The sequence below is a fragment of the Rhinopithecus bieti genome, unplaced genomic scaffold (genome assembly GCF_001698545.2).
Source record: "Rhinopithecus bieti isolate Rb0 unplaced genomic scaffold, ASM169854v2 scaffold_26532, whole genome shotgun sequence".
NCBI lineage: Eukaryota > Metazoa > Chordata > Mammalia > Primates > Cercopithecidae > Rhinopithecus > Rhinopithecus bieti.
The window spans coordinates 2,922,266-2,936,218 of NW_016812934.1; the positions used below are offsets into that span (position 1 = coordinate 2,922,266).

General features: G+C 36.2%; 1 protein-coding gene across 1 annotated transcript in view; it reads right to left on the reverse strand.

Moving 5' to 3' along the window:
- Nucleotides 1–2,194: 2,194 nt before the first annotated feature.
- TMEM67 (transmembrane protein 67) overlaps nt 2,195–13,953 on the reverse strand; it is a 67,882-nt gene continuing 56,123 nt past the window's right edge. Inside the window, 5 exon segments of the mRNA XM_017847336.1 lie at nt 2,195–3,484; nt 4,433–4,575; nt 9,968–10,070; nt 10,692–10,796; nt 10,901–11,017. Coding sequence (XP_017702825.1) covers nt 3,404–3,484; nt 4,433–4,575; nt 9,968–10,070; nt 10,692–10,796; nt 10,901–11,017 — 549 coding nt within the window. The 3' untranslated portion in view covers nt 2,195–3,403.

Genomic DNA, 13,953 nt, shown 5'->3' on the forward strand with positions numbered 1-13,953 from the left:
AATGACAAAACATCTTATACAATTTTAAAAATATAAGCAGTACATGTACTCTGTATTCAAACTGTCCGTAGTGCCCCAAACTGCCATGTGCTGCTTTGTCTCTGAGCACATACTGTTCCATGCTTTGGTTGCATTTGTTTGTTTGTTTGCTTGCTTGCTTATCTTAAAATCTTAGATCAAATCCGCTTCTCTGAGGTCAAAGCCCTGATGACCCAGAAGTACAGTTAAGAGCTTTCCTTACATCACACCCCGGGACTGCAGCGCGTTTCATATTGCTGTCATTATTGGTTAATTTACCTGTTTCTCCTACTAATTATAAGACCCTTCTGAGGTGCTGGGAGTGGGAAGAGGTAGAAACATTGTTGGAATGAATGAGCAAATGAAAAAACTCTCCCTCGCAGAGACAATATTACGCTCTTCCTGTTCTCTCCACCCTCTTATCATGAACTGTGTCTCCCACAGGGGTGTTTTCTTCTTTTATGTTTTACGTGTATCGCTGACCTCTATCTGGGCCTCTTCCTGGTGGAGCTGGGGGTGGCTGAGGAAGAAGGCAGACTCAGAATTTTCATTGGCCAGTTATTGAGATCAGTAATCTGAGTTTTAATATCATATTATTAATTTATTAGCAATATAAAAATATACTTTGGGGCAGATATTTTAAACTAAAAATAAAAATTCCAGCATTCATATTTACTCAACGTTAAAATCACATTTTAAGAAACTAATCCTGGCCAGGTGTAGTGGCTCACACCTGTAATCCCAGTACTTTTGGAGGCCAAGGTGGGTGAATCTCTTGATCAGGAGTTCAAGACCAGCCTGGGCAACATGGTAAACCCTTGTCTCTACAAAAAAACCCACAAAAAATTAGCTGGGTGTGGTGGCGCACACCTGCTGTTCCAGCTACTTGGGAGGCTGAGGTGGAGGACTGCTTGAGCCTAGGAGGCGGAGGTTACAGTGGGCTAAAATCGTGCCACTGCATTCCAACCTGGGTGACAAGAGGGAGACCCCATCTCTCTCTCTCTCTCTCTCTCTCTCACACACACACACACACACACACACACACACACACGAAACTAAGCCTTACAACAAGTGGTAAGCAAAGGATATTATTTTCATTGTAGAGATGTAGAATGAAGCTCAATGATGGCAAATTACTTTGTTCAAGATACCAAAGTTTGTAAGTGACCGGCAAAATTCTAATTTGAATCCAGGTTCTGTTGCTCAATTTGGAGCATTTTCCATTAAGCCGCACTGCTCACTGCTCCTTGACTTACATTTATTTCCCCTCAGCTTATATTTGTCACTATTTATAAAAAAGATACATGCTTCACGCTTGTAAGCACTGAGTTAATGATCATTTTGAATGTTCCTCAATGTAGGTAATCAGCAAAGCCTTCTGAAAAGGTAGTTAGGACAGCAATGCCAGAGAAGCAAGCATTTACAAATCTCCCATAACAGAGACACTGGTCTACAGAAGTATTTTAGGGCCCTGTACATTTCTAAGGAGCACACAAAGTACACAACAGCTTATAAAGAACCTCTCTAGGTTTTGTTTCATTATGAAATGATGAAGAGACATCAAATGTTTCTAGAAAACCAGTAAAATCAGGGATATAAGATTCAAAGTACAGTGACTGGGTACTACAGAAATAGACAAAGGGTAATGAATCTAGTGAATAACTATGCACATGATCAGGAAATGTAAATTGTGACAATGTGAACAAAGGAGTTGATAGTGTATGAAAATCTGAACACATTTTTATGCATCTAACCAAAATAAAAATATCATACAAAATTAATTTAGAATGATTTTAAATGTTTTCTCTGTTTTAATTTATCAGCAAGTAAGCCAATTGATCCTTTATTGTGAAATTTAATACTTAAAAACATTTGCACTAAAATTAACTTCTTCTATGTTGAATGATGGTTGAATTTCTTTCATACCCTTCTGACTGAGAGGTTTTAAAAATCCATGCTGGTACATGTATTAATCTCTGCAGCTTTTATAAAGGCATTCCTGTACTGTGATCCTTCAGAAACTGCACTTTCAAAGACTTCCTTTTCAGTCATCCTCAAGATTCAGGGAAATGTAAAAGATTCAACTTTGGCAATGGCTGGGACCTCTGCCCCAATAATGCTATATTCCTAAATGCTACTCCATGAGATATACATTAATGAAATAGAAAACAGAAACACCAAATGTTTTAGTATATATTTTCAAATGAGAAAATATAAACAATATTTATACAGTATTCCATTTTAAGTATTTACACAGCATTAACATAGAAAGCAGTGAGAAACATGATACATTTACAGTTTTTTGTTTTTGTTTTTTTCTGAGACAGGGTCTTGCTCTGTCGTCCAGGCTGTAGTGCAGTGGTGCTATCTGGCTCACTGCAGCCCCCATCTCCTGGTTTCAAGCAATTCTTGTTCCTCAGCCTCCCAAGTAGCTGGGATTACAGGCCACCACATCCAACTAATTTTTGTATTTTTTGTAGATATGGGGTTTTGCCATGTTGGCCAGGCTGGTCTTGAACTCCTGACTTGAAGTGATCCACCTGCCTTGGCCTTCCAAAGTGTTGGGATTACAGACGTGAACCACAGCACCCAGCCTTACTGTTTGCTATTTACAATCTTTAAACATAATTGAAAAGCAAAACTTTGGAAGATAACTCTTAAAATATTAAGTAATTAAAATGTATAAAAAATATTGGGAAAAATGTCACGTATAATAACTTAATAAATGTAAACTATATTAGAAATGCAAATACATTGCATGGAAAGAGCATACTGACCTAATACAGATATACAAAGGAATGAAAAGATATCATTTCATGAGATGCATATTAATCCAACAGTGAATTAATCCACTGCCAACTAGGGTAAGCAATTAGAATAAGGCAAATTGAATCAGCAATAATACAATTTAAAATTTCTAAGTAAACTTGAAAATATCTTTCAACATTTATTTAACCATAAGCACACAAAACATGAAAATATCAAACTGAAAACTAGTCTTAAACTTGGAATCAAATTACTTTGTCAATGTGAGAAAATTCAGGCAGCTCTCAGTTTATAAAATAATCCACAGAGAAAATTGATGGGGACTGTTTTAATTATCATTAAAAAGTATTATGCTGAAAGCAACATTTAGATTTTTTTTTGGCCTCACTGTCAGTGTTAATTTATTATTTACTGCATTAAATACCACACGCAATGGGAAAACAATATTTTCTGTTTTATCACATATATTCCCAAGTTATAAAAATAAATCTTTCTGCAAATAAAAAACAAAACAGAATAGTTTGCATTAAAAGTTTTAAAATATGGCAAACTAACCTGGTATCATGACATTTTTTTTGGCCATGATTATACTGAGTCTTTAAGTTATTTATTCAGGAAGTTAAATCAAAAATCTTTGATCCACCAATGTTTTGGACACCAAATTCTTTTGTCCTACTGTATTACGGATATATCTAAAAATCTGGAAAATTAAAACAATTCAGAATGAAAAGAAATATAAACAAAATTAAATATGCACATCAGTTAAAATATCTAGATTAAATTAGCTAATTCTCTCAACTATTTTCATGTATCAGGCATCTGAATCCCATGGTGATACATAAAATTATTTCAAGATGATAATTTTGTTCATAGTTTCAAAGCAATGTATGTTCCCATTTAGAGTAAATTCTTATGAATTAATAATACAAATTCTCTCATGTTCACAGGGATACACTTTAAAATATTTAGAAAGGCAACTTTCTTCTAAGTCTAAAACTAAGGAAACATCAAAAGAATCTACTCGTTAGGGATAGAATTTCTGCACAATTCTAGATCACTGTCAAGGACTAATAAATTGCATCTTACTTATATATACTTCTTTGACATAGTGGAGAATATTTAGTTGATAATAACACCATTTCAAGAACAGATTTGCCATTTCTTGAAATCGCTATTTCAGGGTCCACACTCATACACAAAGTTGCTTTTCATCTACACAGGTAGGGCAGGTGTCAAAGCTGCAGGCTAAAGGGGGCTTCCCTTTGGTGCTGAGCCCTGAGCTAGCTCTCCAGTGCCTGTTTTTTTTGTTACTTAACATCTGGTGGAGAGGGTGGATGGGACTCTAATTACTGTTCACTTGTAGCATCTAGGAGACTAGTAGTTAAATGTCTTCCTATAGGATTCCTCTTCCATGTATAATCAAGCAACTGATGCCCTCCACTAGACCCCAGTATTTCATTGACCCTAAAGGACAGAGTACAGTTGGTTGAAATGTTATTCCTCCTTTAAGTGGGGTTAGTCATATTCTAAACCTTTAAAAAATTGTAGTAAAAGTAGACATTGTTACTCTCTGCTATGAAAATATCTACTTCTAACATATTTCTCTCAAGAAAATGAAGGGAAATGTAGAAAAATTTTTAAAATTTACCTCTTGTTGTAGATATGTAAGGAAGGACGCTAAAATAAAATTTTGGCAAGCCAAATCCACAACACAGAAGAACAGCAGATCAAAAATAAGAAGGGTAGCTTCATTTCCATAATACAGGACACTGCTGAAAGAATAACCTTCATCTATTAAAAATGTTTAGAAAATATAAATTAGAAATTTAAAAAAGGAACAAGTCTGTGATAAATTTCTGGTGACAAAATCTGGATATTTAAAAACAGCACATTAGAAACATACTATATACAATACTTCATGGCTTACACAAAAATAAACAAAAATTTTAAGATTTGCTCATCTAAAAGAGGTTAGTTAAAAAACTCATAACACCTCCTAAAAAGCAGTTTTAACATTAGGACCAATGGTTGGTAACTGCTGGTAGTGTAAGTTTCAAAGACCAGTTAATAAATAGCCTTTCTCTATTTCTTTTTGTAACTAAAAGCTAAATTAATCTTACAAACATTCCCTGAGATAGAGTAAATTAGAGAAAAAACCCAGCAAGGCACAGAATAGTACACAGTGTTCAAGAGTTCAAGAATTTATTTCAAATAGTCCCCTTAAGGTTTTGCTCTAAGTTCTCTTCTCACTCCACCAGCAGGTTTCATCCTTATTGGGATGTGAACACCCTTTTAAAAAGATTATGATGAGGCCGGGCACAGTGTCTCATGCCTGTAATTCCAGCACTTTGGGAGGCTGAGGCAGGAGGACTGCTTGAGGCCAGGAGTTCAAGACCAGCCTAGGCAACATAGCGAGCCTCCATCTCTACCAAAAAAAAAAGAAAAAAGAAAAGCGGGATCTGGTGGTGCACACCTGTAGTCTTAGGTATTTGGGAGACTGAGATGGGAGGAGTGCATGAACCCAGGAGTCTGAGGTTATAGTGAGCTATTAATATGATTGTACCACTGCACTCTAGCCTGGGCAACAGAACAAAAACCTGTCTCTAAACAAACAAACAAACAAACAAAAAACCACAAAAGCCTGATGAAAGCTAAAGACCCTTTCACCAGGAAAAAACAAACAAACAAACAAAAAACTATACATATACAAGTCTTGCCAACAATTTCAGGGAAATCCAGAAAACCACTGAAGCAGCCTGGGGATACCCAGTTAGGAACATCTGCTTTATACAAGGGGGCATCTGGAGTGCTGGTAATGTTCTCTCTTAAAAGGGTACTAGTTACAGGGGTATATTCAGTTTGTGAAAATTCACTGACCTATAAGTTATATCCTTACAAAATATGCACATTATACTTGCATATATAATCTTAAAAATAAACCTGTTTTACATGCTGTCTCTTGGTGATTTTCTACTAACACTGCTCCAGCAATGACTTCATATGATAGCAACTCCTCAATTTATTGTGTGCTTCTACTTTCTCCTACGACCTGGTCCCTTATATTTAATGCCTACTGGATACCTCTTCCTAGATGTCCTAAAGTACCTCAAGATGCAACATACTGAAAACTAAATTCATCCTCTTTCCCTCAAAACCTGGTCCTCCCTCTGTATTGCCTCTGTTATTGAAAGGCACCACCACCCACTTAGTCACACAGCCAGAAGTCTGGATAATTTTTGACTAGTCTTTTCCCTTAACATTTCTGGCAATCCTTTCTTTTCTAGCCCCACTGCTACTGCCTTAGCTGATAGTCTCATCATCTCTTGATGAAGACGAAGATAGTGAGGCAAGGAGCGGTGGCTCACACCTGTAATCCCACTTTGGGAGGCTGAGGTGGGCAGGTTACTTGAGGTCAGGAGTTTGAGGCCAGCCTGGCCAATATGGTGAAACTCCATCTCTACTAAAAACACAAAAATTAGCCAGGTGTGGTGGCAGGCGCCTGTAATTCCAGCTACTCCGGTAGCTGAGGCAGGAGAATTGCTTGAACCTGGGAGGTGGAGGTTGCAGTGAGCCAAGATTGCGCCACTGCACTCCAGCCTGGACAACAGAGCGAAACACCATCTCCAAAAAAAAAAAAAAAAAGAAGAAGATAGAGAGATGGAAGAACACAGTTAGAAAGAGGAGGAAGATATGAGGAAGAGGAAGGAAGACTGAAGGAGAAAGGAAGAAAAAAGCAGGAAGAAAGAAAGTGACTATTGTATTATTAAAAATAATAGGGCCGGGCACGGTGGCTCATGTCTGTAATCCCAGCACTTTGGGAGGCCAAGGTGGGCAGATCACCTGAGGTCACGAGTTCAAGACCAGCCTGACCAACATGGTGAAACCCCGCCTCTACTAAAATACAAAATTAGCCAGGTGTGGTGGCACATGCCTGTAATCCCAGCTACGTGGGAGGCTGAGGCAGGAGAATTGCTTGAACCTGGGAGGCGGAGGTTGCAGTGAGCCAAGATCACACCATTGCGCTCCAGCCTGGGCAACAAGAGTGAAACTCCATCTCAAAAAATAATAATAATAATAATAATAACATTTCCTTTTCTGAGTGCCTGTCCATAACAGATACTTTACTGGGTTCTTTATATTAACACATAGTAACTCCACAAAACTTTTAGAGGATTGTAACCAATTTTACAAAGAAGGCATTAAAGTTCAGAAAGGCTAAGCAAGTTTCTCAAAGTTCACAAAGCCAGTAAATGGTAGAGTCAGGTTTTGAATCCAAGACCAGAAGACTTTGAAAGCTACAATACTTTTGTTTGTCTGGTTTTGTTTTACAGAGACAGGGTCTTGCTCTGCCATCCAGGCTATAGTGCTATGGCATGATCATAACTCACTGCAGCCTTGAACTGCTCAAGTGACCGCCTGCCTTGGTCTCCCAAAGGGCTGGTATTACAGGTTTGAGCCACTATGCCCTGGAGGAAAGCTATAATCCTAATGTCTAAACTATGCTGTTACAATTTTGCATCTATTTAAACTCAACTTGTAACCTACTGACAGAGTAATTCTTCCAATTTACAAATCAGATCTGCTTAGCACCCTTCAGTGATATATCCATGTTCATTAGCAGTGGTTTCTTTTTCTTTTCTTTTTTTTTTCCCCGTTTTTTTTTTTTTTTTTTTAAATAGGGTTTTGCTCTTGTTGCCCAGGCTGGAGTGCAATGGCGCGATCTCAGCTCACCACAACCTCTGCCTCCTGGGTTCAAGCAATTCTCCTGCCTCAGCCTCCCAAGTAACTGGGATTACAGGTATGCACCGCCACTCCTGGCTAATTTTGTATTTTTAGTAGAGACAGGGTTTCACCATGTTGGCCAGGCTGGTCTTGAACTCCTGACCTCAGGTGATCCGCCTGCCTCGGCCTCCCAAAGTGCTGGGATTACAGGCATGAGCCACCGTGCCCGGCCCCATTAGCAGTGGTTTCTAAATCATTTTGATCATGCATCCCTATCAGAATAAGATGTTGAGCATGCAACCCATAATAGATATAATAGAAATATTTTATTAATTACTACTCCATATAAATTTAAAAATAGATTAATGGTGATTAAATTGCAAATATACACAAATAGACATTTTAATATTTTCTTCTCACACCTCCATGGATCAACTTATATACATCTTGCAGGGCAAAAAATTTAAAAAAAAATTTTAGAAACAACAGGTTTACAGGATAGAGTGAAACTCCTTAGTGTATCAGGCAAGGCCGTTGTAATTTGGTCTCTGCTTTCTTTATCTTTCAAGTACTCTCTTCCACTGTGTCCCACTTCATATCAGACTTTATAAAGTTTGAAAGTGCATAATGCACTTTGCGCACTGTTTTTGAATCCCCTTTTCCCTGTCTGCATGAATGTCTTTGCCTCCCTCTCTTACCTTAATCCTCTCGGTTGACAAACAGCTACTGAGTTTTTTGTTTTGTTTTGTTTTGTTTAATCTCTTTTTTTTTGAGATGGAGTCTCGCTCTGTCGCCCAGGCTGGAGTGCAGTGGCCGGATCTCAGCTCACTGCAAGCTCCGCCTCCCAGGTTCACGCCATTCTCCTGCCTCAGCCTCCCGAGTAGCTGGGACTACAGGTGCCCGCACCCTTGCCCGGCTAGTTTTTTGTCTTTTTTAGTAGAGACGGGGTTTCACCGTGTTAGCCAGGATGGTTTCCATCTCCTGACCTCGTGATCCGCCCGTCTCGGCCTCCCAAAGTGCTGGGATTACAGGCTTGAGCCACCGCGCCCGGCCGCTACTGAGTTTTTAAAACTCAGTTCAAACTTCTCCATGTTGCCTCTTCCGGCTTTACCTCATATCTGGTTAGATTTTCTATGCTCCCTTCTGTCCCCGGCACAACCTGTGCCTGTACAGACTTCTATGCCAGTACCACCCTCTTTATTCACATGTTTGCCTTCTATAGTCTATTAAACAAGATACCCAAGGTAGGGATCATTTGTCTGTGTATCTCAGACTGACACAATATCTGGCATGCAATAACATATGGGTAAATGATATCTAGGCCAGGGCATTGGTTATACCACTTCTATTCTTACTCATACAATAGGTCATCAGTCATACTACAAATGACATATATACTATCTTTTTAACATGAAACTAGGTTTAATCACTATTCCTGTCACAAATATTAGCAATTTTACAAACTTGGATAAGATAAAAGTTAAGTATTAAAATTAATCACAAATGTTATTCTTCTTTAAGTGTTTCATATGTTTGGCATTAAACGAACATTCCAATAAAATCTGAATTTTATTTGTTTTACTATCTCTTCCATGTGGACTGTTGATTCTGAAATTCACCTTTTCTACTTTCTTATAGAATCTTTTATGTGTTTGTTTCCTGCTATATGACATAATAAAATAGAACACAGAAAAGAATTATAATTCATGAGGTTAACTGAGTTCATTATGTTTCCTTTGTTTTCATGTAAAGTTGTTATTATTATTTGAAACAGAGTTTCACTCTTGTTACCCAGGTTGGAGTGCAATGGAGTGAACCCAGCTCACTGCAACCTCCACCTCCCAGGTTCAAGTCATTCTCCTGCCTCAGCCTCCCAAGTAGCTGGGCCTATATGTGCCTGCCACCATGCCTGGCTAAGTTTTGTATTTTTAGTAAAGACGGGTTTCACCATGTTGGCCAGGCTGGTCTGGAACCCCTGACCTCAAGTGATCCACCTGCCTCGGCCTCCCAAAGTGCTGGGATTACAGGTATGAACCAATGAGCCTATCCATAAAATTATTAAATCAAAAGAAAAATATCAGCTGGGCTCGGTGGCTCATGCTTATAATCCCAGCACTTTGGGAGGCCAAGGCGGGCGGATTACGAGGTCAAGACATCAAGATCATCCTGGTTAATATGGTGAAACCCCGTCTCTAGTGAAAATACAAAAAAAATTAACCGGGCGTGGTGGTGGGTGCCTGTAGTCCCAGCTACTCGGGAGGCTGAGGCAGGAGAACGGTGTGAACCCGGGAGATGGAGCTTGCAGTGAGCTGAGATTGTACCACTGCACTCCAGCCTGGGTGATAGAGCGAGACTCCATCTTAAAAAAAAAAAAAAAAAAGAAAAGAAAAATATCTACAAGCACTTTTTTCTCAAACTTTGAAAATAGTTATCAAGTTCTACAAAGGGATTTAAAAGATACCATTGTAAAAGATGCTTTTTTCCATTGGTTCCATGAATTCCATTCCAAGAATTCTTTCAAGAAGCAACTTATCTTTTATAAAGTAATCCATTTCCTTATGAACCTAATTAAAAAAAAGACAGCATCATTTCAAAACAGCAGTGAAATAAATGCTTTGCAATTAATGTAAAATCAGCAGGAGAGAAAATGAAAATGAATAGTACACAAAGAAAATCTGTTCTTCAAAAGACTGAATTTACTACACTGAAACCTGTAACAAACTTCTCTATAGGAATGTTTTAAATTTTAAATGCCCTTAGTAGTATTTAGGGCTAGATATACTGAAAATCAATTTATAAAATGCTTTTCAGAAGTACAATCATAGCATAACACAAGGATTTCAATAATGAATAATACAGTAATATTTTGGTAACTGGCTAACAAAATTCCAGTGCAGACATAGTATAAGGGAATCATCATTATATTAACAGACACAGAAAATTTCATTTTACTTTTGCATAACCTAACTCTATCCCTAAGCTGTAGTTTGTTAATGCTAGAAATGTCTTTTAAAAATATGTTATTCCTAAGTATTGAATGTGACAGACAAAAGAAGGGAAGGTCCTAAGTGGGGGGGTTCTAAGTTTACTGACTTGGTTGACTTGAAGAAATAATTGACATTCCCACTTAACCTTTTAAAAACTGCATTTGATCCCAGCTTAAATATAAATGTTGACATACATACATGGTCAATGAAGGAGCCAAGAAATTTATTCATCATATGATATGCCTTTATACTCTGCTCAAAAGTATTTGCTGATGAACTCAATAGTCTAGCAGGACCATTTTTCTAACGTAAAAAAGAGAAATGAATAAATACAAAGTCTTATGTTCTTGGTATCTAAAAAACATTAAATATTGACGGAATATATCTGAACTGTACTTTATACAAACCCTTATTAGTGTCTCATGAATTCTGTCATAATGTTGTCTCATCTGGTTAGAAATTGCAATCTCAAAAGTCTGACCATCTGTGTTGGGTACCAAACCTCGCTGGCTACACAAATTTTCCTGAAAAGTTAAAGAATTTAAGTTAAGATCAAAATGATAAAAAATTTCCTGACTTAAAAAGAAAATACAGACTGTTTTTTAGCTGTTATTATGTATTACAAGATTCAGGTGCTAAGTGAAATTCACTGAAACTGTATTTGAGAAACAGATTCTACCATTATCCTAGGTTCCCAGATTTTGCTAATTTCTACTTTATTCTAATTCATACTCCCTTGCAGGTCTCTATATCATCTCCTTTGCTCTACTTTAAATAAAAAGAAAAATATATGTATATTTATCTATAATATATAAATATATCTATTTATATATTTATCACATATACATTTATATATTTAGGTAGAGCATATATATATTTTTAGGTAGAGTATATATATTTAAGTAGAGCAAAGGAGATGATATAAAGACTATATATATGTTTATTGTATATTGATATTCTTAGCTTCCCTTATAAGGAAGATTATTGCTCTTTTAATGTATGCTGAAAGGTCTTGCTTTGGAGTTAACTAGTTTTATAATTGCAAATGATCTTTTTTGTTTTCTAAACATTTTTGAGATGCTTCCTTAATTAATTCCAATAAAACATAGTGATACGTGACCAAACAGTTAATGTTATGAACCAGATATCCATATCAATTTTGGGTTTCCCTTATACAACTTGGATCCTGACAACCACAAATATGTAAAAAATTTTTGATTTGATTGATGCGTCAAGGCTCGACTCAAGTTCTCTGGCCTACATAAAGCCTGTCTACCTACTCCAGAGGTTAATATTTTCCTTCTTTGTCTTTCTATACAGTTAAAGGGAGAATACATATAGTGAACTTCTTTATTTAAAATTTTTTTTCTTGATTAAAAACATTCATGCCATTGCAGAAAATTTACAAAATAAAGAGAAATACAAAAAGGAAAAGAAAAAAAATTACCTAGTCTCAACACCCAGAAATATAGATATATTAAGGAATTTCATTTCCAGTCTTTTTTCTAAGGGATGTACATATAAATAGCACAAAATTGGGATCACAATGACTTCTTTTTCACTTAACGTTATAGCCTGAGCAATTCCCCATGTCATTAAATATTCTTTAAAACATGATTTTACCATCTACTTAAGATTTCACCATAAAGGTAAGCCAATTTATTTAATATTCTCTAATTTTTACATACTTTTTCCCTTATAAATAACTCCTGTGATAAAGATCCTGAATTTAAGTAGCTGTTCATATTGCTAATTTTTCCTTGAGTTAACATTCATAAAATCAGTGAATTAAAGATCATGAACCTTAAAAAGCTCTTGGTATATAGGTTGCCCAAACACTTTCAAGAAGGTCTGCATAAATTCAGCCTGCCACCGGTAGCTTTGTGGTTGCCCATTTCACTGTGTCCTTGATGCTATTAAGTATTAGCTTTTCTAAAAAAATTTTGCTAATTTGAAGAGGGGAAAATCATTATTTTTATATTCAGCTCTCTGATTATGAGTTAAAATCTTTTTAGAGGTTTATTAGTGTCTATTGGTCATTTTTCCATTGAGATTTTAATTTAGTGTTTTCTTAGTGATTTGCATAACTTTCAATATTGTTATCAATATCTTTGTCATATGTATTATAAGTATTTTACTCTAATTTACCTTTTATTTATGATTGCTTGATATGTAAATGTACTGTGTTAATAAAGTAACACCAATTAATATTTTTTTGATGCTTTCTATTCTTTATCCTTAGAATATCATCCTCCAGTCTGAAATATTCTTTTCTAGGTTCTTATGGCTTCATGTTTTACATTTAACTTTTTAATCATAAGGTAATTTCTAATGTTTAATCAAGTGATCCAGTTCAATGTATTAAATAAATTCTTCTCTGAAATGCCATTATCACGTATCAAATTCTTACAAGTCACAGGTATGGCCCTTAATCACGAAATCCTCTTGGTTTTTCCGCTTAAGCACATCCTATTCTCTAAAAAATTTTATTATGGAAGTTTTCCAAATGTACATAGTAGAGAGAACAGTAAACCACTCATTACCTAGCTTCAGCAATTACTAATATCTTATCAATTTTGTTTCATCTATCCTCCCAAATTTTCTTTTTTCTTAGAGTATTTTGAAGTAAAACCCAGACCACGTCATTTCATCTGTAAATGCTTTGTATGCATTTCTAACAAGGACTTTAAAATAAATAACTACCATGCCATTTTCATACCTAACAAAATTAGTTATTCCTTAACATTTAGTCCACTAAAAGTCTCTCAGATTTTCTAAATAGTTGGTTTGTCTGAATCAGGATCCAAATAAAGTCCACACATTATATCAGATTGGTTTGTTTTTCAAACCTTTCTTATAATGTTCGTACACTGGCACCATCGTCCTTCCTTTTCTTTTCATGCCATTGATTTGTCTGGAGACACTGAGTAATTTATCCTGTGAGGCAGCCTATACCCGGACCTGGCTAATTACCTTCTACGGCACTATTTAATTTGTCACTTTATCGCCTGTATTTCCTGTAAACTGGTGATTAGGCTAGAGGGTTGATTATACTCAGGTTCAGTTTTTTAGGCAAAAATACTTAATTGGTGTTATATACTTCCTACTACATCATGGCAAGAAGTGTATAGGTCAGTTATCCTTATTTTTATTTACAGGGCGTCTAAATTACGTCAACCTGATCCCTCATTATAAAGTTCCCTGTCAACAATCACTTAATTGTTTAGCATCCACTGATGATGGCAGATTACATTCATCAATCCATTAGTCGCTGCAAAATGGTAAGTTTTCTAACTTAGAATTCCTTCTACTTTCTTCTATAAAGAGGAACTTTCCCTCATGAATTATTTGGTTACTGTGAAATACAGTTCATATAGGAACTACAAGATAAAATCAGATTCTTTGCCTTTGTGGATGTTCAGGGTGAGCTGGTTCCTAGCAATTTTTTTTTTTTTTTTTT